The sequence below is a fragment of the Trachypithecus francoisi genome, unplaced genomic scaffold (genome assembly GCF_009764315.1).
Source record: "Trachypithecus francoisi isolate TF-2019V2 unplaced genomic scaffold, Tfra_2.0 Lachesis_group15, whole genome shotgun sequence".
NCBI lineage: Eukaryota > Metazoa > Chordata > Mammalia > Primates > Cercopithecidae > Trachypithecus > Trachypithecus francoisi.
In genome coordinates this window covers 89,515,438-89,541,796 of record NW_022681460.1, presented here as the reverse complement: position 1 = coordinate 89,541,796, position 26,359 = coordinate 89,515,438, and the positions used below count along the sequence as shown (strand labels likewise).

The 26,359-nt window shown below is 38.2% G+C and overlaps 2 protein-coding genes across 4 annotated transcripts in view; both read left to right on the top strand.

Annotated features, from left to right (window-relative positions):
• Nucleotides 1-9,508: 9,508 nt before the first annotated feature.
• Nucleotides 9,509-14,257, top strand: RIPPLY2 (ripply transcriptional repressor 2). The gene is made up of 4 exons (XM_033235530.1): nt 9,509-10,265; nt 10,447-10,525; nt 10,848-10,912; nt 13,988-14,257. Exons 1-4 carry the CDS (start codon nt 10,171-10,173, stop codon nt 14,133-14,135), a joined length of 387 nt encoding a protein of 128 aa, XP_033091421.1. The 5' UTR covers nt 9,509-10,170; the 3' UTR covers nt 14,136-14,257.
• A 2,133-nt stretch (nt 14,258-16,390) lies between these two features.
• Nucleotides 16,391-26,359, top strand: part of LOC117097555 (cytochrome b5 reductase 4) — a 114,000-nt gene continuing 104,031 nt past the window's right edge. For 2 of the 3 annotated variants that reach the window (XM_033235529.1, XM_033235528.1), the window contains exons 1-2: nt 16,398-16,588; nt 20,828-20,981. In XM_033235529.1, coding sequence (XP_033091420.1) covers nt 16,514-16,588; nt 20,828-20,981 — 229 coding nt within the window. In that variant the 5' untranslated portion in view covers nt 16,398-16,513. Of the gene's footprint in view, nt 16,589-20,827; nt 20,982-26,359 lie in introns of all 3 variants that reach the window. The other variant, XM_033235527.1, reaches the window with a different exon arrangement.

Below are 26,359 nucleotides of genomic sequence, written 5' to 3'. Positions count from 1 at the left end.
TTTTAAAAATACATATTTTATGTTAATATGCAATAAATGGTTGGTATTTTAAAGGAATATGTATATAGATTTTTATTTTAATTTTAATACAGTAAATATTGATAGATATAATCCACATAAACCTGGGATTTGTGGGGTCCTTAATAATTTTTGTTTTGAACTAATTTTCTTCACTAACTTGTAAGAATTTAAAGGGTTCTCAAGACCAAAAGTTTGAGGACCAGTATCTTAGATAACACCTTGCTTGGTAAATTTCAACTTAGTCTTTCAAAGGAGGTAACTACTAAATAACATTTTCTCTGAAAGATTTTAACGACCAATGGCATAATTATAACAACTTGTAGTTATGTACACAAAGAACAGGGCATTGTGAAAAACCCATCTAATTACTGGGAAAGGTAGTTTGACCTATCTATCCTGAAACACCAAATCTACTGCATATTTGGATTGCAAGAAAGTATGTTCAGTTAATCCATTGAATAGTACCTGAGACCAGGAGCTAGTCACTGAATAAGGATCCATGCACCTGCACATGACTAAAACTTACCTAAAAGAGGCTAAAATTAAAATAAGCAGTTTTATATTCTCATATAACAAGAAGTCCAGGTGTTGGATATTTCCACAGATGGCTATTCCATAGGTGTGACAGCATCAAAATAGTCCCAGGATCTTTACATCCTTCCAATCTGCTGGTTTCAGCCTCTTGGCTCATGTAAACTGGCTCCTTTCATGAGCTCCAAATCCTGACATCAAAAGTAAACACAACATGGGGTAGATGTATTTCTTGAGTGGAGTCTTTCTCTTAGGCTGTTAAGAAAGACTTCCCAGAAGCATGGTGCACCTTAACATTGGTTCCTTTTCAAGTATCCTTGGTCAGAACTGTATCATATGACTGCTCAAATTAATCACTGGTAGGGGGAACGAGGTTATCATGATTGGCTTAGACAAATCATGATTCTCTCTTTGTGGTTGAGGAAGGACCCAGCTTTTCCAAAAGCACTCCTGCACAAAATTGCTGTTCTCTTAGTAAGAATAAGAGTGAGGTGGGGAGTAGCTATGGGATGAGTAATCAGTAAGGTCTTCGACAATTACAAAAACTGGAATGTCTCATTGCAATAACTAAGACTATCATGGAATAATAATAATTCAGGGAAGTTTTATGAAGATAATATTTGCCTGTTTTCCTTCTGTCAATTAATATAATAAATGCCTAACAGCATTAAAAATTTGTAGTTTCATTTTTAAAAAATCTTCATTGGTAGCTCATTCTTAGTTTGTAGTTTTCTGTAAGTTCTCATATATATTTCATTCAGTAATAACAAAAAGTCAGTTCTATTCAATCTCATACTACTCCATTTTTGTTTCCTTACTTAAATTATCATACACTTGTCATTGCCGACATTATAGTATCCTACCATTTAAACTTAATACTTCCAGTTAAAATTGGTCTCTCTTGTTAAACTGGGGTCATTTATAGGTTTTAAAAATATAAATTTCATTCTATAAGCCAAGTAATTATCTAATCTAAGTAATTAATAAAAGTCAGAAACAAATACAGAAATATATTATCCAATATGGCCTTCTTTCTCTGGAACAACCCACATACCAGCTGTCTGCTCTACTACTAATAGTATGAGCCAACTAGGGCTGGGAGATATTTTCTGCTAGGATTTTGTTAATTTGCAGCTAATTTAGAAAATGATCCTCTGTCATTTTTCCTTCAGGTCTCAGTTTAAATGTCATCTCTTCTGGGGCCTTCTCTGACCACCTTGTTTAAAAGATGCCTCATCCAATTATTTTCTATTAAATCAATCTTCTAATTCTGTCTATAGAAGTCTTGCAAATCTGCAATTACCTCCTTAATGTATTTATTTATTTTCTATTTCCCAACTAGAATGTAAACACTGTGAGAGCTGGAAAACGTGTTAGTCTTATTCTATACTGTATGCTCAAAGTTTAATCTCGTGCCGGCTCATAATGACTGATCAATAAATATTTGTTAATTGAATTTAGTTTTCTTTCCCGAATCACCTCTCACTGAAACATTTTATGCTCTATTCTGAAAGAAATTTTAAAATAAATCTTAATGTTTATCATATTTTGGTCAATGGTATTTAATAATACAGGATATTAAATTTCTATAGTTAATGAACATTTAACATAAAGTGTCAGATGTGGTAAAACATTGTAAAAAAATAGTTTATAATGGAACAGATAAATCTCTTTTTATGTCTGATGGTACCTTTTTATACACTGCATTTTTATTTTACATAATTTATTAGGTATGATAAATTAATCTATTTGGGGTTAGCACAGAAATTTTAAAATGTCTAGAAGTGAAGCCATCAAGAACCATGATAGTTTATTTGGCCAAAGCTGAACTTTGCAAATATTTTGTGTCTTCAACATACTTTGAATTGAAACCACCTCTCATTAACTCTCATTGTGGTTTTCTTAAATATTCAGTTGTAACTAATAATAAGAAATATGAACTATTTTAAGGCATTAAGTATTTTATTAAATAAATACATTAACTACTTTATTCCTGTTATTAACTACACAGGAAAATTACATGAGAAGCACAGTGAAATCTGGCTGTTTTCAGTGGAGATATTCCCATGTATGAGTGTGATTAGCACAGACTTGCTAAATCTCTCTCTGAGCCATCTGTGAGCACCTTCTTGGTTTAAAACAACACACACTAGCTCTGCTCAGTTCTAAGTCAGTTTTTACCACAACTGTTATCTTTATCTTAAACCTGGGAAGATTCTCAAATGCCTGAAGGTTGGAAATGCCACCTTTCACTAAGGATCTGAACCTTACTTAAACTGAAAAAAGAGTTATATTAAATCAACTATCTCAAATGAGATTTTATTGGCATGAAGTGTTGACCACAAAAGTTCTAAGGCATTTGTAAGGAAAAAAATAGAGAATATTCAGCTTACCAGTTAGTTTAGAGCATATTCATGTGTTTATCATTCTAACAATCCTAAATGAAATTCCTAGTCACTTGAGCTCGCTTGCTTCTCTTTAGCTCAACTTCAAGTTAGAGTGACACAAACCTCTCTTTATAGTGGCCCCAGTGTGAGGTCCTGGGTTTTGATGAATCAGCAGAAGTGGAGACTTTTCTGGAAAAGACTTGGCAGTAAATAACCTACTCCATAGCTTGACAGCCTAGGTCCTTACTGCAGACCTGGTACAATTTTTTTCTAAAGAACTTGTTCTGATCACCATGAATCAGAGCATTCAAGTGGAATTTCCGGAATACTGCACTGTAGCAAAATTACCTGGAACTGCCCAGAGAACTGTAAACACAATGTAAATTTTAAACAAATTCTAAAGTTACAAGAGACATTATGACAATCACTTTGTCTACCAACAATGTGTTTTAAAAACCTGCAAATCAGGAACATTTAGAGTAGGCTTGATTTTGACTGTGGTGTTCAGTTCTGCAAGCCCAGATTGAGTGCAGTTAAGAATCAATCCTTTATTGTCATATCTAAGGTTTTTATATTGAGCTGCGCTTTGCATATCATAAAGATCGCCATTTTAACTGTACAAGTGAATGACATTTTGCAAATTTACAGAATTGTGCAACCATCAACACAATTCAATTTTAGAAGATTTCCATCACCCCAAAAAGATCCCCCACATGCATTATGTTTAGGGTTTTCTATTTATTTTTTCCACAGCTTTTCTGTGTGAAAACATAATGCCATAATTGAAATAGAATACCACAAATGTTAATAAATTTGACAGCTGGCATTCAGACACAACTGAATAATTTGCCTGGAAAATAGCAAATTTTGTATGTACAACTTTTTAAAAAGGAGTCTAGCTAATTAAGCAGATACTAGTTTTCCTTAAATAATATTCATAAGATCATGAATAAGAGGAGATGTGTATGAACTGAGACTAGCTCTGCTCTTGTTATAAGCAAATCTGATATTACTTAGGAGGCACATGGTGGCAACAGCAGCTGTGAGTCATTATACTCCTCTCATTCCTTCACACTTCTGTTTTTCACCTTACTTTCTAAGTGGAGAATCAGTCATATTCAGGCTGAGGTCATCAAAATGGGTGGGGCAACACCAGGTTACATTCAAAGTGGGAGCCTAGTTCAAGCTCCAATTTTTCTTTTAATTGGTTACTGTTTTCTGGATTATATAGAAGCTCATATGAATGTTTTTTTTTGTTTTGTTTTTTGTTTTTTTTTTTTTTGTTGTTGTTGTTGTTTTTGAGACAGAGTCTCGCTCTGTCGCCCGGGCTGGAGTGCAGTGGCCGGTTCTCAGCTCACTGCAAGCTCCGCCTCCCGGGTTTACGCCACTCTCCTGCCTCAGCCTCCGGAGTAGCTGGGACTACAGGCACCCGCCACCTCGCCCGGGTAGTTTTTGCATATGAATGTTTTAAATGTGGTCCTGACTTCTCTTTTTCCTCCTCAGGGACCATCATTTAGTACCCTTTTGCCAGAGTATACTTCCTTTCTCACATATTATAGTCATGCAAAGAGCCAAATATTAATAAATAATAATAATAAATAAATAAAAATTAAAAAGCATGTTAGGCCCACAAGCACCATGTATAAGGTAAATTTATAATACTTTCTCTTAGTAAAATATAAAGTTTGGTGGCACAGATGTCTGTTAGAAGGCAGCTCCATAAAAATATAAGAATTTTGTCAGTTTTGTGCATTTAACATATCCCAAGATCCTAAACTCATGCCTGGCACATAGTAGGTGTTCAATAATACTTGTTAAATAAATGAAGTTTTAAAAATGCTTGTCCTAATGGACTATTAAGTTTGATCCACCTCATTGGTGTGTTATGAAAAGTGTGTTGATATGTTACATAAAATACATTTTAAAAATGTACTAGTGGAACTCAGTATACAATTCTAAAGTAAATTAAAACTGTAAAATGAGTAAGTTATACCTCAGATTATGTTATTTTATGATGCTGTATTTCTTTATATTTATCTTACAGAGCTTTACATCCTCATATTGCACACAGTTTGGATAAGAATTACATATCTACGTTCTAAAATAAATACAATGTCGCTGAAAATTGTACTGGTTTTCTCTTCTTTAGGTACAGCTTATAGTTAATATCCTCCTTAATGATTTAGCTAAGAAATTCCATCTTTGATGGAAATGATAAACAATGCAAAAAAACAAGCTAAAAGAAAAATAGCATATTGATCTCGGCCTCATGAAAATCAGCTTCAAGATCTCTATAAATAGGTAGCATACATTAAATTAACATATAAAAGGTAAGTTTAGGGTCTTTCTAATAATTCATATTTCTATTTCTCAGTTTACTTAAATTTGATCAAGTAAAACCCTGGCCATATTTTTATTAATTGGCTCTCCTTTTTTCCAGTAATGCATTTTTTTTCACAATTTTAAGAAAACTGATATTCTCTCAGATTCATGTCTCATCATTACAGTAGATCCCTCCTTCTCCATGCCAGAACTAGTCACCTTGATTAAACTTGTTTCCTGGGAGTTCCCAGACCTGGATTATGGTCATTACTGATTCAAACACTCCATTCTTATGAGGATTCTCTTCAGGGCTATTGCTCTCATTTTTTCCTTCCTCTTTGGAGACCATGAACCGTCATCCAGCCCCTGTCTCTCCAGAAACATCTCCTCTCCTGACTGCTCTCCTCATTTTATAAGCACACTTTTGTCTTTGCACCCTAAAAACAAGATCCCTTAATGGACCCAGCATTCTCTAATTTTCCTCTCAAAAGAGTTGCTCAACTCACTATTTTGACTTCTTCTTCACCTCTAATCTACAACTCAACTTACTGTAAAAAAAAAAAAAAAAAAAGGTTCTGTCCCTATACAGTCAAACGATACTGTTCTAAAGTCACTTATAACCCCTTATAAGGAGTTATATTGCCAAATCCAATGAACACTTGTCCTTATCTCTGTGACCTCTTGGTAGCCCTGGCTGCGTTGGACCTCTCCTGCCTTATTGGAGTTCTTTCATCCCATGTTTCCACCACACCTGCTTTACTGAAACACTTTCGCACCTTGCTTTACTGAAACACTCTCTCTTCTCTTCTCTCCTCCTCCTCCTCTTCTTCTTCTCCTTTTCCTTCTTCTTTCCTCTCTTTCTCCTCTCTTTCTCTCCCTTTTCCTTCCTTCCTTCCTTCCTTCCTTTCCTCCCTTCCTTCCTTCTCTCTCTCTCTCTCTTGCTCTCTCTCTTTCCTTCCAGAGTCGTGCTTTATCACCCCACTGCAGCCCCAACTTCCTGTGCTCAAGTGATCCTCTGCCCTCAGCTCCCTGAGTAGCTTGAACTACAGGCATGAACCACCATGCCTGACTGATTTTTTACATTTTGTTTTATAGAGATGGGCTCTCATTATGTTGCCCAGGCTGGTCTTGAACTCCTGAGTTCAAGCGATCCTTCCATCTTGGTCTCCTAAAGTGCCAGGATTACAGGAGTGAGCCACTGTGACTGGCCTACTGAGGCACTTTCTACCAGCTTCACCACTCCTTTTCTATGAGATGGGTTTTTTTGTTTGTTTGTTTGTTTTATTTTGCATATCCTCTCACCTTACAATCAAATGTTGATCTCTAGGCTACTGTCCTTGGTCCTGGACTCAACCTACACAATTTCCCTGGGAAAACAAATCAATTCCTATTGTTTTAATGGCCATTTTTTTTTGCTGATGACTCTCACATTTAAATCTTTAGCCTTCAATTCTCTACTAAACTCCAGACCTCATGTCTCCAGTTGTCCTCTGAATATCTTCTCCACCTACATGTTACTGAGCCTTCCAAAGTCTTAGATTTATTCTCAGTTCTTCTCCTTGGGATGACTGTATTTTACATGTAGGAAGGAAGATGAACTGAATATTTAGTAGCCAGAAGGGCAGATGATGGCACTCCTATATGTTGTTTATTTCTGTTTCTCCTCTTTCTGAACACATGGCAGAATTGCACTTCCTTGCTTTTTGAAACTGGTGTGTCATGTGACTTGTTTTAGCCAGTGAAATGTGTGTCCCTTCTAGGCAGAAACCTCTGAAACCTTTTACTCAAATAATTGTATTCTTTTCTCCTTGTACATTCCAGAGGAAAGAGGCTCCATCAGCTTACATCCTTAAGTGAAGACGATGTAGAGCCGACCTCTCACACCAACCAAAAATGGATATAGGGCATGAGTGAAAAATAAGCCTTTGCTATTTCAAGCCTGTGAGATTTTGGAGTTATTTGTTACCACCAAATAGCCCAGCACATCTGACTGATTTAAGATTCAAAACCAAACTCATTATTTTTTTCCTGCACATCATGAACAGAATAAAACAACATAAGAGGACCTCACCTGCTCTTTATCCTATGCTCCCTGTTTTCTGTGTCTGTAGTTGAACCATCACCATTTACTCACTTAACCGGGCTAGAAACCTGGGAATATATCCAGACTCCACTTTCAAGTCCACCTACATCTTATGACTCAAGTAATTCTTCAGGTTCTATTTCCTAAGTATCCTTCAAATCCATCCCTTCATCTCCATTCTTAGTGCACATCTTACTATCTCTTGCCCAGACTATTACAGTGGCCATTTAAATGGACTCCCTGTCTCTAGCCTTTCCTAAATCCATTTTCCATATGGCTGCCAGAGTGATTTTTATAAAATGTCATTCCACTTTCCTGCTTAAAATCTTTCATCAGTGCTTACAGAATAAAGTCAAAATGACTTAGCATAGCATTTTAGGCTCTTGATAGTCCAAACCCTTTCTATCTCTTCAGCATCTCTGCTCCAGAGATATCCAGTTTCTTTTCCTCCCACTCCTGAACAACCCAGACAATACCATTCTTTGATTAATCCTTCCAAAAATATCAACTTAGATTTGATTTACTCTAAGAAGGCTTTCCTGGTTATCCCAAACAGACTTAATTTCCTCCCATCTATCTGCCTAAAATGTGCTTTTACTATCGAATGTGTCACTTTAATTTTTTTTTTTTTTTTTGCTTATGTGTTTATTGTAGTGGCCAGAGTTTGTAATAATTGTAGTCTTCTCAAGGTTAGGAAGAATACCTTACTGTCCTTATCTGGAAAGCACAGTAATTAGCACATTACAGCCACCTCAAAAAGATTTTTTTTATTTTTTATTTTCATTTTAAGTTCGGTGGTACATGTGCAAGATGTGCAGGTTTGTTACATAGGTAAACATGTGCCATGGTGATTTGCTGCATCTATCAACCCATCACCTAGGTATTAAGTCCAGCATGCATTAGTTATTTTTCCTAATCCTCTCTCTCCTCCCACCCCAACCACTGACAGGCCCAGTGTGTGTTTTTCCCCTGCCTGTGTCCAGGTGTTCTCATTACTCAGCTCCCACTTACAAGTGAGAACGTGCAGTAGTTTGGTTTTATGCTCCTGCGTTAGTTTGCTGAGGATAACGGCTTCCAGCTTCATCCATGTCCTTGAAAAGGACATGATCTTTTTGGCTGCATAGTATTTTGTGTTGTGTACGTACCACATTTTGTTTATCCAGTCTATTACTGATGGGCATTTGGGTTGATTCCCTATCTTTGCTATTGCAAATAGTGCTGCAATGAACATATGCATACAAACATTATGCATGCATCTTCGTAAAATAATGATTGATATTCCTTTGGGTATATACCTAGCAATGGGATTGCTAGGTGAAATGGTATTTCTGGTTCCAGGTCTTTGAGGAATCACCACACCATCTTCCACAAAGATTGAACTAATTTACATTATGGAACGGAAGTAATAAGACATTTTATCAGAAAGGTTAACATCTGTTAAGGTCTTATGTTTTTTACAGAGCGTAAAATCCGTTGAAGGCTTACTATAAGTCAGGCACTGCAAAATGCATTCCATAAGTTTTATTTTATTTAGCCTAACAATAACTGTACGGGATGGAGACATGCATTAGGTGTCTATCCTTACTGATTTTCTTATCAGAAGCAACCCAAATCTCACCTTCCTGGCAGATAGATCATTATAGGCTCTTAGCTACTATTATAATTAAATTATTTTCCTATACAGTAGCTGAATGAAGAGCAGAGACAACTATAGTTTACAATCAAGATTTTTGTCTAAACTTTTAAGAGAAAGTCCAGTTTCATTATTTAAAACATTTTGAAAAAAATTATAACTTTATATATCATCTTTCCCTCAATGCATAACACTTTTTACACAGTTTAGTGGTAGATAAGTGAGGGGTAACTCAAATCAGAGAAACGGGTGCAGACATTTGATTAACTTGTCTCACATCATAACTTTTCAAGATTTCATTATCATTCCACAACACCTGCCTTCAAAAAAGAACTTTGTAATTACCATTGAGTGACAAAATACCAAGTAGTGATAGAGGTGTATAGACGAACTCAAAAGTTATTGTAGGAGGATACTGATAAAATATTGGGAAAAATCACAAAAGACACGAGAAGATAATTTAGAGTTATATGAGCAAATCACATGACTCCAGTCTCTGGCTCTCTTAGCCAGAACACTGAATCTTTTACAATTTACCTCTTGTTGCCAATAATTTTCTATTATCGTCAGATAATAATAGACTGGCGTATGAACCTAGTTTATCAACACATTTTTAAAAAAACTGACATTCCTTTCTTAAGGAGTCCATCCATTCACCCAATTTTTAAAAAATTGTTCCAGGAAGAGGAATTAAGTTCATTCCTTTGAATTCTAGTCTGCATCCCAGCTTTTAGAACAGGGGATGCAGAACCAGTTGATTTGCCACAGGCCAAGCAAGTCCTGAGTTTCCAGCGAATCAAGTAATTAACCAGTTACTTGGCTTTTTGCAGAAATACACAAAACGTGTAGACTCGCTTAATTCCGTCTCCTCTTCACACGGAAATTGGTTCCTCGGGCGAATGTTGTTTTTCACCGCAGCCATGTGTCGAAGGGCGATTAACATTCGCTCGACAAAACTCCATCCCGGGCCATTTGGAAGTTGCACGCGTTCACACCCGGGGCTCAGCCTGGTGCGCCTTCACGCGCAGCCTTTTTGTTTATGCGGTTAGCAAGGGAGAGGGGCGGAGAAGGAGCGAACCTCTCAATGTGCAGCAGGCCGCGAGGGCTATATAAAGCTCGGGTCTCGGACCTACTGGAACTAGCCAAGATTGCCCGCGAGCTGGCAGCGGCCTTACGCCAGTCTCCGCGGCGCCATGGAGACCGCAGGAGGCGCAGAGGGCGCAGAGAGTGGAGCCGCTGAGTGCACCGCCACCGACCGCACTACGCGGCGCGCGGCCGCAGACTCCGGGTAGGCTTCTCCGCGCTGCTCTGTGCCTCCCAGCTTCCCCCGTCCCTCCCGCCTGCGCCTCCCCAGCTCCTCCCCTCCACTCTCCATCCCCCACTCCCAGGTGCCAGTGCTCGGCTTCGGTGGATTCTCCCGGGTCTGGGCTCACGTCTCCTCTGCGCGCCTTGTGCTATCCATCCGGCAGATACGCGGGCTTCTGGAGACCCTGGGTGGACGCCGGAGGCAAGAAAGAAGAGGAGACGCCGAACCACGCCGCGGAGGCGGTGAGTGAGCCACGCGTCTCAGGCCGCGCCTCCCGCGGGTGCAGAAGATTGACCAGGGCTCTCGGGACGCAGTGCCCGAGAGAGATATGCGAGACACCGGTCCTGCCTCACGCTTAACATCTTGCCTGCCAGTGGCCATAACGGTGCCGACGCGGCGGATGCGTCCTCTGGAGCGATGGGCCACAGGCACCCAGCCGGGAGCGAGGCTGCTGAGAGCCCTGGGGTTACATTCCCAGCGGGCACGAGGAACACTGGGTCGTGCACGTTTCCACTTTCTAGAAGGAGGTGGGTGATAACTGGATTCACTTCCTTTCCTCTTCAGATGCCCGATGGCCCTGGAATGACCGCAGCCCCAGGAAAGCTTTCGCAATTCAGGCACCCAGTCAGGTGAGTGACAGGCCTCCCCAAAGGTCTCCTGCTTCTCCAGCCCCAGGGAGGAGCCAGGGGCATCGCACAGCCCAGCTCCGCAGCTGGTCCTGCAGCCTCTCTCTCTCTGAAAATCTGGCTTCAAGGTTACTTATCTTCTCACTCGCAGAGACCCGTTACTCATCAAATTGAAAAAGGTAGGGGCTCACGGTCTCACGTAAAGGGACCATGATCAATACATACTCAATGAACTTGATGAATATATTACGAAGAGGGAAAGGGGATGCTATGGTAAAAGAGCGGTGTCCTCTTGTGGTGGCAAAACAGTTTTTGTTTTTAAATCCTAAAGGGTTCGAATGAAGTTGACTTGGCATCAGGCAGTGTGTATGCTGCTTTTGTCTTGCAATCTGGAAGGAAGAATGGGATTAGCAGTTACAGTCTTACAGCAAATCAAGTTTGCCGTGTAGGAGAAAATAGAAATGTAATGAAAATCCTAAAGATTACTGAGGGTGGTTATAGAAAGGGTCAAAAATTATTTAACGTGAGGAGCTAGTTTACTGTTCCTAGCCACTTCAGGAAGTCAGCCTTTATCTAAGAGTCTTTGTCACTTTTATTCAGGTGAAATGTTAATAATTCTGCAGTTTTCCTGCCTCCCAGAGCTGTTAAATGAAGAGCTGAATGATGTTTGTAAAGTGTCCGTGGTGATAAATAGCACATAGAAGTCATTACATATAATTTCCTACCATGTACTAGCACTAGTGAAGGATACAGAAAAAAGTAGTCAAAGCACATGGCAAGTGTTGTAATGAAGTTTAGTTTGGTTAGTTTTACAAGTATGGGCATGGCACGAAGTGCCTAAATCTGTGAGTGGTAGGGGGAAGGGTCAGGGAAGTGTATATTATAAGTAGTGGTTACCTGGCTGAGTCTTGCAGAAGTTAATCAGATGAATGGGAAGTGGGAGCAAAAGAAATAGCATTGGAAAAGAGAAGCAGGATCATGAAACAGTGTGGCTCCTTGTGGGAACTCCAAGGAGTTTAGGTGTGTGAAGTTGTGGTCATTTCAGCAGGGTAATCAGATGCCAGATCTTGCACACTCGTACAGAGTTTTGTCTTGATCCTGTTTGTAGTGTTGGGAACCCGTGGGCTTTATTCTGAAGGTAGTCTTGGGGATTAAGCTTAGGACATCAAAAGTAAAACTGGAAGTTCTGCAATTTTTCAGGTAAGAAATGATGACGAACCATTGTAAGACACGGGAAGTGAGGATGGGACTGGATGAATCTAGGAAATACTTAGATGACAAAATAGATTAGGCTTTATAATGTATTGGATATGGTAGATGAAGAAGAGGTAAAAGACCAGAATGGCTCCTAAGTTTGTGGCTGAGGATCAGGTGAATGCTGTACTAAAAGAATGGAAATTAGGGCCGAAAACAGATTTGGGAGGTGAGACCATGAGTCAAGTTTTCCACTTATCATATTTAATGTGCCTATGGGGCATCCGAAGAGTGATATCCAGTAGAGTGCTGCATATGTAAGTTAGGGTCCCAGAGTCAAGATCTTAAGTGGAAATACCGACTTGGGAGTCCATGGTAAATGTAGGGTGGGGAAATCATGACAGTGGGCCAGGTCATCCTAGTTTGTTTAGAGAGAGGGCCGACGTTCTCAATGAAAACCTGAGGGAAGGCCAGCATCTAACCAGTACACAAAGAAAGAGAGGTCCGCAAAGGAGACTGAGAAGAATCAGAACAGAAAGAAACTCAGAAAAGTATGTGGGCCCTGGGAGAAAAATGGCCCACAGTGAGAAATTCTGGAGAGAGTATCATAATTACTAAACAGCATTCTTTGGCTTTGCCAGTTCCAGTTACCCATTAGAAAATAAATTGTTTCTTATATAAGAAATTCCCTTCTTTTCTGAAGTATGGATACAATTTAATTGTGCTTCTCTTACATTTTATTTTTATTCATTTATATTTTGACTAATGTGATGTGTTTTTTTATTCAGCTGTCAATTTTTTGAGGGTAGGGACCATGATTTATTCATCTTTAAATTGTGAATTATGTTGGCACAAGGGATCACTGAAATATTTATTGAATGACTGAATAATTGATAGTTACTTGTTTAAGCATCAAAAATATAAACTTTTTATGATTTTTGCTGGAAACATTTATAAACTACATTGTTTTTCTGCCTTTTAAAGTGGAGCATACTGAACATAATGCAATCTTTCATTTATTGGAATGACTCGGTTGTATGAATATATGGGCTGTTTATCCTACACGAAAATGACTGCACTGTACTTGGTGATTCAGCCTTATCTCTCCTGTTTCTTTTCCTTGATGAAGACCAGAAGGCAAGATTAGTATTTGTCAGATTTTTGAAATTCTGAGGTAATCATACTTACATGCCAGTTATTTGTATAAAACATATATAATTTCTCAATATTTCATATGGTATTCACAAATTTAGTTGAATGAGGAGAAGACAGGCAGACAGAATCAAAGTTGAGGCCAGAAGTAGTCTTTCTATGCCTCAAGTTGTGAGTGTATAGACAAAATTTTAAAAATACTGTTTTTTATACATTTCTAAACTTACATTGTCTACTACTGTAAGAGTTAAATCTGTGCGTTTTAAGTAAGATAATAGGTAATTTCCACCTTTTTGTAAGGTGCATAATATTTCATCATCTTTATAAAGCTGGCTATCATCAGAGTTTTTAATGTACTGGTAGAACTCAATTCACTTTTTCCAAAGAAATTTAGAAACTGTAAGACAAATCTTCTATGTATTATAAGAATAAATATATCCATAAGACACAAAGTAAGATAAACATTGATCTTATGCTTATCCAGGGTTTAGTGTGAATTTGATCCAATTTACAGCTTGAATAAAGACTTAAAATAATCAAACAGTTATTGATACTTGGGCAAGTAGATTCCATGAAAACTGTGATAGTAGCATATTTTAACTCTATATCTTAAGGCTATATCCAAATGTCTAAGTCAATTGTTAAATATATGGAGCTCTTGAAAATTTGACCATTTCATGAGTTTAAAGATTCTGAATGTGAAAAATAAAACATGTTGTCTGCTTCTTTCAGACTATTTTGGCCAAAATCAAAGTGTTTTGATTACTTATATCAAGAAGCAGAAGCTCTTCTGAAAAATTTTCCAATTCAAGCCACAATTTCATTTTACGAAGATTCTGATAGTGAAGATGAAATTGAGGAGCTGACCTGTGAAAATTAATCTGATTAGCTACTTTTGATTATATCCAGAGCTTTTAGGGTTTAAATTTAGTGTACAAATGTATCATAATTATTTTAAGCTAATTTATTTGTATATAAATTATTAATAAAGTGAAATATTTTATAATTAATCTGGCATTTGGCCTTTTTTTATCCCTACACTAGAATTGAATGTTGGAATCTAAAATAGGTGCCATCTACAAATGTCTTGATTGCATTATAAATATTTGCGGCTTACAAAGAATAAATTTTTCTCTTCATTAAATTGCAAATTTATATTTAGTTATAATTTTGCAAAGAATGACAGTATTTAATTCTCAAGACTAAATCTTTTAACATCTGCTATTTCCTACTGATGCCAGTTGGATATTGTAGTTACAGATTAATATTATCTTATTAGATAATGAAGAAAATAGCCTTATGTTAGAAATCACTCATTTATTAGTAAAGATTTCTTAGCAGGTGGAAAAAACACATTAAATCATTATCTGTAATTGAAAAAGGGAATCAATATTAGGGCTCTTAATTATAGATATTTTACATAAATGATGAGCAGAGTAACTCTTATGTTAATACTCCTTTTCAGTCCTTAAATCCCGTAGTAAAATAGTATGGATATTTAATACTTAATGTACTACATCGAGGGATCCCTAGAATTAAAATAAAATGTTTAAATTTGAGTGATTGTTATGGAGTCTAAAAAAGTGGAGTCTAAAGGCCAGAAGTTGATAGTATCTTCCATTTCTGTAGGGGAGCTAAGACATTTGGAAAGTATGGAACATTCTTCAACAATATTAACTTATCCTTGTTCTGGTTCTCTGCTTTTGTTATTCTTATGTAAAAGTTTTCTCATGAGAAGTGAAATAAGTCTCAGTGGTTAGTTTTTCTTATGTAGACTCTAGAAGAATATGTCATCATTTAATGAGAGAGAGAGAACACTGCAGCAGTTTGCAAGGTCAAAGTAATACAGTTAATTATAGTCATGAGGTTCTTTTAGCTCAAATTCAGTCTTCTTGTAATAAGCATTTCAATTGCAAATAAAAATGGATAGAAATGAATGTCATAGGTGGCTACCAAGCTAATAAATGCCTCTTATTTGAATGGTCACATATAGTCACACACTTTTTCTTCTGATTTAAAAGATTCTACAAACATAACCTTGATTTTTAGGCACTTTAAGAACTAAGTAGTTAAACAGAGAAAGTTTAAAGCATGATAATATGTTCAGAGTTAGGAAAAGTTAGTAATTAAAGGAGGATGGGGAGGACTATTTAGAACTATGTTTCTTCTGAAAACTTTCTCTCTTATTGAATTCTACTCTGAAGATCTATGTGCTCCCCAAGGGACACACAAAACAAACAAACATTAACAGTAAAATCAGACTTTGAGCATTAGAACCTGGTGTTTACCTACAGTGTTTGTCCTTTTCCCATTAATATGTTGGAATAGTACGAACAGCCACTGCCACTTATTCAGTACCTAATATTAACGAGGCACTGCAGTATGTAGTTTACATATGACCCTTTAATCTTTAATAAACCCATTATGCAGATGGGGAAAATGAGACTTTGAGATACTAAAGTAACTTGCATAAGACAGCTCAGTCATTAAGTGCAGAGATGGCATCCAAACCAAATCTGACTTTTAAACGTTACTTCATCACCACAGCTGGAGGTGAGCTGCATCAGTACACAATTCCCAGGGAAGACAGGAAGTTACATAAGGAGGGAGAATTTGTGAGTGGGTGAATAGAGCAGAAGGAGACCTTACTAACGTCTTACCCGCATTCATTAGCCCCCAGCATGCTTAAAGTTGAGGTTTAAGGATGCTTAAAGGTGAGGTTTTCTTCTTACCCCACAGTGGCTGTTGACATTTGATATTTTTGCTCTTAAAGGTGTGAGGTGCTTTTTCCAGTACAGTCTAGTGCCTTGCAGGAAAGCATTTCAGAGAAACTAAAATGCGTTTTTGTCCATATTTCAAGTAGTGTATTTTATTCCATATTTCAAGTAGTGCGATGGTACTGCTTAACAATGAACACACATTGCTGTTCCGGGTTAGCAGGATTAAGAATTTGTTCCCAGATTCGGTCAGCACCAAGGCTAAGGAACAGCTTCACTCTCTAATCTTTCCACGAAATAGCTGTCACCTTGCTCCGGTGCTGAAGTGCGGGACGCGGAACTAACTGAGCATGCGTACTTCCTCCCTACCGGCCCTCCCTCCGCCCCATTGGCTCCGCCCTCCGCGGACGTGCTGCGTCAGAGTGCGTCTCACCCCTGGCGACCCCGGAAGTGGGTCGGGGGCTTGGCCACTGCCCGGCCACAGAGCCGGAGGTGGAGGTACTATCCCGTCCGGCGGCGAACCCCGGGCTGGGGTTTCAAGATGCTGAACGTCCCTTCTCAGTCTTTCCCGGCCCCCAGGTCGCAGCAGCGTGTAGCCTTCGGGGGGCGTAGCAAGGTAAGCGGGTGGCTCTGTGAGTCTCTCCCCTCGTTGCGTTTCGCGCACAGGCAGTCTGTTCTCTTCTTCCGCCCCAGCTCCCAGCTCCTGTACACCTCTCTAAGCTGTCGTTCCCTGCTGTCCTTGCCTGCAACCTCTTTCTGATCCCACTCTGTCTACAGTCCCTAAACTCTGCTTATCTCCCTCCCTTTCCGCTAGTAGCCCCTCTTCTTTCTGGTCCTTTATCCCGCTCTATCTGTTCCCTTCCTTCAAGTCCTTTCCCGCGATTTAAATTTATATGACAGAGCCAGGCACTGTGCTTGCGGTATTATAGGCGCTCGGTATTAGCCTCCTTCCCTCAACCTCATCTCCTCGCTGGTCTTTTGTTCTTCACTGCCTGAAGGAGTTGTACCACATCACTCGATGTGGGTTCCCTTGCAGGAGGGAAAGGCTTGGCAGTGGCGACAGTGACCGTCTGTGCAAGGATGGGGACTTGAGCTGGGGAGCTAAGTCAGGTTTACAGACACTATCCAAGTCATACTGCCTTTCTTTCTTCCCCGGGTACCTGATTGTTTTATCACTGCCTTTTCTACTATTATCACTTGCTAACTTTGAAGCAAATACAATACTCTTGAGTTTTTGTTGAGCACAGTTACTGTTAGCAACAGGTGGAATACTGTGCAGATATATTCTGTATTTGCAAAATTCAATAAAAATTGTGTTCTTTGTTCTTTTGCGAATGTTGTTTGTTCCTGTTTCTGTGTTAGTTCCTCTTTCTGTAACCATATCTTTATCTTTTGTTTGTGACACTTCCACCTACTTGGGCCACTCGGTTAACTCTTGAGTCTTAGCATCATTTGGAACCCTTATCGATTTTCTTATTTTTCTCCACTTAGACTTGGCGTTCTGATTCTAGTTCAGAATGAATATAAGTTCAGGGATCTGTAGTTTTCATTAGCTTTCCAGAGATTTCTTAAGTACTTATAGGAGGCCATGTATATTTTTAGTGGTTTACATGTATTAACTTTAATCTTCACAATTATCCTGTGAAGTGAAAGCTTTTATTGTCTCTATTTCACAGAAAAGGAAACTGGCTAAGAAATGTTGCCTTAAATTGCTTAGACTTGTGTTGTGGTTCTGCTGTGAAATTTCATTTACTGATTCATATATCAATCATCTAGCCATCCAGTCAAGTATATTTTTCTCACTGGTTTTTGACCTATTTCTTGAAGCTAAATACTTGACTGAATAACATAGTCTTTCCAGAGAGAATCTCTGAATTAGAATATGAGTTGCTGCCGTTCTTCGTTAAAAATACCAACTATGTTCTTAGCATCCATTTAAAGGAGAACACTTAGACGCAAAGACCAAAAGTCACACAGATGGCGATGGCAAAGGTGAGTCTTTGGTCCAAAAAGAAAACACAATAAGATTTTTGTGCAATTCTAAGGAAAACTCAGACTCCACTCTTTTTCCTCTTTTCTTTGTGAAACAAGATGATGCTGAGAGTGTAAAAACTGAGTCAGGTTTGGATGAAATGGTAGAAGTTGAGAAAATAGAACCTAGTTGGGAAGGTTGTGTATCATGCAGCAGGTTCTCAAATAATGTTGTTTCATTCAACAGCATTAAGTTATAATATTGATGAGAAAAAAAATTCGTTTCAGCCAGGGCCACTGTCTTTGGCACCCTCTAACTGTGTCTGCGTGGGTTTTCTCTGGGTACTCTAGTTTCCTGCTACAACCCACAGATATGCAAGTTAGGTTAATTGGTGTGTCTAAACGGTCCCAGTCTGCATGAATGTTGGGTGTCTATGAGTGTGCCTTGCCGTAGGATGGCATCCTGTCCAGGGTCGATTCCTGCCTTGCGCCCTGAGCTACTGGGATAGGCTCTGACTACCTGTGACATTGAACTGGAATAGTTGGGAAATAATTATCTTATTGTTTTTTAATTAATCTTCCTTAAATGTATATATAGCTAACATTTCTTTCAGTGTTTAATATTAGAAGTATTTTGGTCTTTATTTAGAAGTCTGGTGATGTTTTTGTGACCAGAAATATGCTGCAGGAACTTTTGTTTATGTCAGTTAGCCCACGGTAAAATTAGTTTCATTGTACATAGTTTAGTTTCCAAGAACCTATTGACCAGCTTAAGTGAGGACTTAATGTAATTTTTTAAAGGCACAGATTTTGAAGTGAGAAAGACCTAGATTCTTCCACCATATCTACCAGTTAATCTCTTTGAGTGTGTTTCCTCAGATGTAAATGAGAATAACAGTACCCATATTATAGGATTGTTCATAGGATTCAGCGACATAATGTTTCTCTTAGCACAGCCTTGGTAAGCACCCAGTAAATGCTACTTGTCCTGAGGCTTTTATTTAGATCTCACAGACTTGAGTGTAACACAGAATATGCACTCAACATATGATAGTTATTATTTCTATTAATACCAGTGAACAAATACTTATTGAGAACCTACTATATGCTGGAGTTTGTGGTCTTTGATTTCAAGGTGTTTAGTCTCATAGGTTGCACGAAGTAGTAAACATTCAGTTATAATGTCATAAGTACTACAATAGGGTGTTACGACCACGAAGGAGTTGAGGATCAGAGAAGCCTTCCAGAGGAATTAATGGGAGTTGGGGTGAGGTTGATCCCTGCAGAGGAAGCAGCGCTGCTATAAGCCAGTACTTGACAGCAATCAAGGAATCAAATAATCAGTTCCCATTTGGCCAAGTATATAATGGAGAAGAGCAAAAGTTAGAACATGGAGCTAGTGCAGTCAACTGTGACCAGATTGTGAAGATCTGGTAAATCCCTAGGGAATTAAGGTAACCTGAGGAGCCACTGAGGGAGGGAGAGCCTATGATTAGATTTGCATTTCAGAAAGCTTGCTTTAACTATCCTGTGGATTATGAATAGAGAGAGGTGAGTGATTTTAGTTTGGGATGGGAAAGGTCATTTTCTCACACTTCATTTATCAAAAGACCTAGAGTTTCAGTGATAGCCAGAATGGAATGAGGTAGATTGATAGGATGGAATGTGAAAGGCACCACAGACCCATTAACTTGGTTAGTTTGGGAGTAAATGGATATCTAAAATAGGTATGATTCAGGTACGTGAAATATGTAAACGTCCTTGAATGTGTCTGCTTTTACATTAAACATTCTTTTGTTACTACATTACAAATTAGTCAGACAAGCTTAGTTCCATAGAGATATCTTGAAAATGTTCTGGTCAAAGTACTAATAATACGTCTCAGCTGAAAACGTTGAAAATGTGTTTTATAAAACAAAATAAAAACCCAAACCATCCTGTTATTAAGTTCCCTGGGCAAGGGGCCTTATAAGATTTCAGGCTCTTTACCACCACATGTGAAGACAATTCTTTGCTCAAGGGCTGTATAGAAACAGGTGCAGGCCATAGTTTGCCACCCCTTCCCTACAGTGTTACAGTTTTATTTTCCATTATTTGATAAACTTTGTTACTCAATGGATTCTTAGATAAGATTGCTATCTAATGATTTCTAAGTCTGTTTATACTGACAGTTCAGAAAATCAACTATAGTTAATTGTTTCTTTATCTTTTCTTCTGTCAAATCTCTTTTGATTTTTAAGGTGAAGAAATTTTGGTCCAAACTGGTGACTGTAACATATTAATGTCAGAGCCAGGACCAGAACCTGTTTTCTGGTTTCTGGTTCAATATCATTCTTGTTGTATGATCAGCCCTGTGTAGCCCTGTTTTCCGACTCCAAGGATTGAACCAACTGTGGATCAAAAATATTTGGGGGAAAAAAAGTTAAAAAGAGCAATACAAGAATTAAAAAAAAAAAGACTTATAAAATAATATAATACAATGGCCATTTACATAGCATTTACTTTGCTTTAGGTATTATTAGTAATCTAGAGATTATTTAAAGTATATGGGAGGATGTTCATAGTTATATGTCAGTACTTTAACATTTTATATGAGACACTTGAGCATCCTGGATTTTGATATAGGGTAGGGGGAAGTCCTGGGATCAGTCCCCTGTGGATACTGATGGACTACTGTACTGTGACATCAATATGGTGAAAATTTGTGTGATAGAATTTCTAAGCCCTACCTTTTATCATTCAAATACAGCATAAACAATATTGACAGCCTCTTAAAGCTGTAAAAGGATTTATAGAATTGTTAGATTTGAGTTTTATTATCTTTTAAAATGGAATTAAAAGTAATGAAGAAGCTAGATTTAATTCTTTCTTTTTCCATTTTTAGGTACCTTTAAAACAGGGCAGAAGCCTTATGGATTGGATTCGACTGACCAAAAGTGGAAAGGATCTAACAGGATTAAAAGGCAGGTTAATTGAAGTAACTGAAGAAGAACTTAAGAAACACAACAAAAAAGATGATTGTTGGATATGCATAAGAGGTAGGTGGTATTTATTAAGTCCTTCAAAAAATGTTGACTGAACTTTCCAATTATGATGCTATATAACCTCATAGTCATGTCATTTTAAACAACTGACAATTATTTAACAAAAATATGCCCTGTGCTTGACAATAATTTATATAATTCTGACTTTGGAAAGTATTTCTTCCTTAAGTAACCATTATATTCTGATACAGAAAACAGTGAACTTCTGATATGAAAAAGTTTTTCTTGCTTCCTTGTGCTGCATTTCCTTTGAAAGGAAACAAGCATTTGCCAGGCAACATAGTACAAAATCATTTGGTAAAATCCAGTTTATGTAGCAATAACTTTCTGTCTCAGAGCCTTATAACAGAATTCTGTTGGAAAAAAAAAATCTGAGAATCTAAAGTAAACCTGAAAGTCCTGCATTAAAGTCAGATCTTCAGTTTTCACTTGCAGCAAGTTTTGTTACATGGTATATGTTTCTTAGCAATATTAGTTACTTGATTTTGTTTAGCTCAGAGAGCATTAGAAACTCCAAATTTGATATAAATGTATTGGAGGAGGTGAGCAGACAGACAAGAGGGTAGCTGATAAAAGCTGACTTTGTAGTAGCCAACTACCTGACATCTAGTAGGGGAACAAAAATAAAAATGAAGGGCATCCAACTATACCATGAGGCTCCATACATGGTTAACTGTGTTTACCATCTGTTTAGAGAGGAAGACAAATATATCATTTTTGTTCTTAATGCAATTGTAATTTTATCACTGTGTAGTTTTGGTTTGTTGTCAGTCATCCTGACTACACTATAACCTGTATGAGGGCAGGGACATTGTCGGTCTTACTGCTCTGTCACTAGTGGCTGGCACATAGAGGCCATTGACTTGTATTTATTCAACGAGTGTAACACTTTAAGAAGTATGGTTACTTAAAGAGGTGTCTGGTGGTTTTCACAGTGGATTGGTGATATCAACAGATATCAACACCAGTAAATGCTGTATTAATTTTCTATGGATCCTGTAACAAAGGACCACAAACTAGGTCGCTTAAACAACAGAAATTTGTCTCATAGTTGTTGATGGCTAGAAGTCTGTGATCAAGGTGTCAGCAGGGTTGGTTCCTTCTGAGGACTGAGTAACAATTTGTTCCATGCTTCTGGTGGTTTGCTGACAATCTTTGGAGTTCCTTGGCTTATAGAGCATTACCCTAATATCTGACTTCATCTTCACATGACATATTCCCTATGTGCTTGTCTGTGGTCAGATTTTCTGTTTTTATATGGGCGCTAGTCATACTCGATTAGGGACCTCCCCTACTCCAGTGTGACCTCATATAATTTTGCATCTGCAACAACCCTATATCCAAATAAGGTCATATTCTGAGCTACTGATGGTTAGGACTTCAACCTATGAATTTACGGGGACACAGTTCAACCCATAACAGACACAATTAGAGTGTGAAATTTTCAGTGGCAAAGGGTATGGAAACTTCCAGCAGGTGATGACATAGTTTGTATTGAAACATAATAGGTGTTCAGCTACCCAAAGTTCCTCAGAGACATACAAATGTGAATGGTACCAACAATCTGGAATGAGGATTCTGGCAGGTGCAAAAAGATCCTTTTGACATTTTATAGGGTTTTTGCCGCCCTCTTTATCCTTCCTTCATGCTCCCTACCTGTTTATCAGCTGCAAGTAACTGGTACAAAATGACTTCCCCATTGTGCCTGAGTGTTTTCCACTAGATAGGGTGAAGTCAAGATTAGTTTCCCAAGAACACCTTTCAGCTGGCCTAGGCTGCAGGCATGCCTGAGTTCTGTTTCTGCACTAAGAAGCGACTTATTCAAAAATTCGATTATGTGAACCTCTCATGTCCTAATGATATTAGATAATTGAGGCATTATTAGAATATAGTTAGACTTTATTATTCATATGATGTATTGATGGGGACAAGGGACTGGATTGCTGTGTTTGAAAAGTAATACAGTTTGAATATCCCTTATCCAAAATGCTTGGGATCAGAAGTATTTTGAATTTGAGATTTTTTTCAAATTTTGGAATATTTGCATTATATACTTACTGGTTGAGCATCCCAAATCCAAAGACTGGAAATCTAAAAGGCTCTATTGAGTGTTTCTATTAAATATGTTGGAACTCAAAAAGTTTCAGATTTTGGAGCATTTCAGATTTATGAATTTGGGATGCTCAACCTCTACACTGCTCCCAGTTCCATATCCTCTGTAATGATTTGAACGTATAGCACTTCGTCTGATAAGGCTGTTGGTTTAATCATGTTTTTTTTTTTTTTTTTTTTAAAGGAGATAGGATCTCGCTTTGTCCCCTAGGCTGGAGTGCAGTGGCTCCATCTTGGCTCACTGTGTCCTTGACCTCCTGGGCTCAAGTAATCCTCCTGTCTCACCCTTCAAAGTAGCTAGGATGCCAAGTGTGCACCACCATGCCCAGCTATTTATTTTTTATATTTTTCTAGAGATAGGGTCTTGCTCTGTTGCCCAGGCTGGTCTTGAACTCCAGGTCTCAAGCAGTCCTCCTGCCTCAGCCTCACAAAGTGCTGGGATTGCAGGCATGAGCTGCCATACCTGGCCATGAATTTTTTAGAAGTTGCTTCTGGGGAACATGTTCTACTCTATCAACAGTAAGACATTTTCCCCTCTTGGTAGAAAAAAGATGTGTCTTTTTTATCTTTTTGACAGTTTGGTCTTTTATTTTATCAAGAAACACTCAGTTTAGACCTTGCTGATGGAAGAAGGATAAATGACTATTAGCAGGCAGAGTGAAGCTCCTTACGAGGGCTACAAAGTATAAGTGATACCAGACTGTTGAAAGGGAGACACATGAGTTAGGAAAATCAGGGATGCTTTTGTGGTAGAGATAAGCCTTGAAGCAGTAGGCAGGATTTCAACAGGAAATGAGGAAGTGCACTCAGATGGAAGGAAAGGCCTGAACAAAGGAACAAAAACAGGAAAGTTTGAGATGTTCTGGAGCTTAGGTTAATTGTTGGAGAATTATAAGAAAGAAGGCTGGAAAGGTATGTCAGGTCAGATTGTGGACAACCTTGAAAGCCAGACTGGGAAATGTGTTCCTCATATAGATGGCAGTGTGTACTCTTGAAGGGATTTGAATGTGGGGGCAGTGTTATAAGAGTATGCCTTGGAAAGATTAATCTGGTGGTAGGTGTGGTGAATTGAAATGGGATAAGGAAAGCATTTATCTTCTTACAGAAGTTCAGATGATAACAGGAGGTGAACCAGGATGTTGACAAAAGTCATGGAATAACAGGGTGAATGTGAGACAGACAGATTACTGGTAACTTCTAACATGATCCCAAATGAAACTAAAAATACTTGTATAGGGGAAATGGCTCTGCTTTAGTCAGGAATAGGCCAAAGTGGCCTTTCTGTGCAGCATGACTCAGCGGGTTTGGAGCGCAGGCACACAACCTCGCACATTATGTAACCATGCCGTGTGAGCTTTTGCTTGGCTCTGAGTCACTATTGTCTGTAAAAAGTATAATTACCCTGCTTAATGCTGTACATACAGCTTGCTCGCACCCAGAGAGAGAGTAAAGCCATGTTGAAACTCTCTACGATTCCTTGAGTGTTTTTCCAGCTACCTGCCACTTGCCCACCCACTCCCCTCAGACCTCAGAACCTGACAACATGACTAAACAAAATTATCTTTTTCTTCACAGCTGTTCTAATTTAAAATATTACTGATAGCTTCTTAATGGGGGAATGTGAGTGCCAACTTTAGTCTTGAAGGTCAGAGATAGTGTTTGGACCCAAGTTTTAATCAAAACTGTGCCACAAGGAAGCATGGTATGATAGTGCCATTTTTTTTTTCCCTTTTTTAAAGTATTAATTCCTTCATTTTGTGACAACTGCCCCATTTTTAGATTAGATCTGAATTCAACTGATCACAATATGGGAGACACAATCAGTTTCTTCAGGAAGTCTTAGAAAATACACAATTTGGTGTGGGTTTTTATGGCTAATATTTTGGGAACTATTTTCTCTTTTTGAATAAGTAGCAGCATTTCTGCTTCATGTTCAGGTGTGCTGAGCCTGGTCACATACCTTAAAATGATGGTATAAAAACAGCACTTGGCTGACAGTGGGATGTAAAAAATGAGCATCAGTTTGGAATGATCTGTAAGACGTATGTATCGAGTTCCTAATTTGTTCATTTAATTTTCACCATTTTCTGTAAAGTGTGTAATTATTGTAAAGCAGTAGTAGTTAATTGGAATGCCGAAGAAATGGGTCGGTAGGAGGATTACTGCTTTTTAAAAAAACTTGTCGAATTTACCATTAATTCATGCTTTTATATTTTTCTCTTTTACTGTTGTTTCTCCCTCCCTTTCTCAAGAACTAAAGATTTACAAACATGTAAAGTGTTGAGCAAGTAGGTAAATCACTCATCTGAGAGTTCTTCTGTCAAGCCTAGATCAGATTGTTTTTACTGTAGTATGATACGTTTTATTGTAGTATAGTCAGTGTTAGTAATGATGCATTAAGTAGTGAAATCATTATTTGGGCAGCATGGTTCAGCCTTTTATCTTAGTGAGGGTGAGGGAAGTGTGGCTTGATACTCAATAACAGTCTATTTGAATAAATGGTATTTCAAAAAAGGTTGACTACAGCCAAAGGACTAGTGTCTCTGTTGCTAAAAATTTAGCAGATTAGGTTCTCCAAATGGTATTTTATGGATTTCACTTATTTAGAAATGAATGTATTTTGATTTCTCCTTATGCTGATTGGAAATATAACAGGACTAAATACTACTTCTTAGGACTTGTGAAGTGGATCCTAAGAAGTAGTATTTAGTCCTGTTATATTTCCATTATAGTTATTTAGATTTCTGGGTTCATTACAACGAACCTTTTAAAATTTACTCATAGGATGGTAGTGTAAATGTTTGTGAATACAGTTGATCCTCATTATTCATGGACTTTATATTTGCGAGTTTACCTGTTTGCTAAACTGTATTCATAACCTCAAACTCAGTACTCAGTGCCTGTTAGTCATTCAAAGACACACACAGAACAGTGAAAAATATCTTTGTTGCCCAACGTTCACACTGCTAGCTGAAGTTAGACAAGGCAATGTTCTGACTTCTTGTTTTAGTTTTTACACTGTAAAGTGTCTTTTTGACCGGGTGTGGTAGCTCAACGCCTGTAATCCTAGCACTTTGGGAGGCCGAGGCAGGCGGATCACCTGAGGTCACGAGTTCGAGAACAACCTGCCCAACATGGCAAAACTCCAGCTCTACTAAAAATATAAAAAATTAACCAGGCATGGTGGCACATGTCTGTAATCCCTGCTACTCTGGAGGCTGAGGCAGGAGAATTGCTTGAACCCGGGAGACAGAGGTTGC

Coding starts and splice junctions, on each gene's coding strand:
- RIPPLY2 (XM_033235530.1), top strand. CDS start 10,171: ATGGAGACCGCAGGAGGCGCAGAGGGCGCAGAGAGTGGAGCCGCTGAG. Junction 10,526..10,847: donor CGAACCACGCCGCGGAGGCG/GTGAGTGAGCCA, acceptor TTTCCTCTTCAG/ATGCCCGATGGCCCTGGAAT. Junction 10,913..13,987: donor CAATTCAGGCACCCAGTCAG/GTGAGTGACAGG, acceptor TGCTTCTTTCAG/ACTATTTTGGCCAAAATCAA.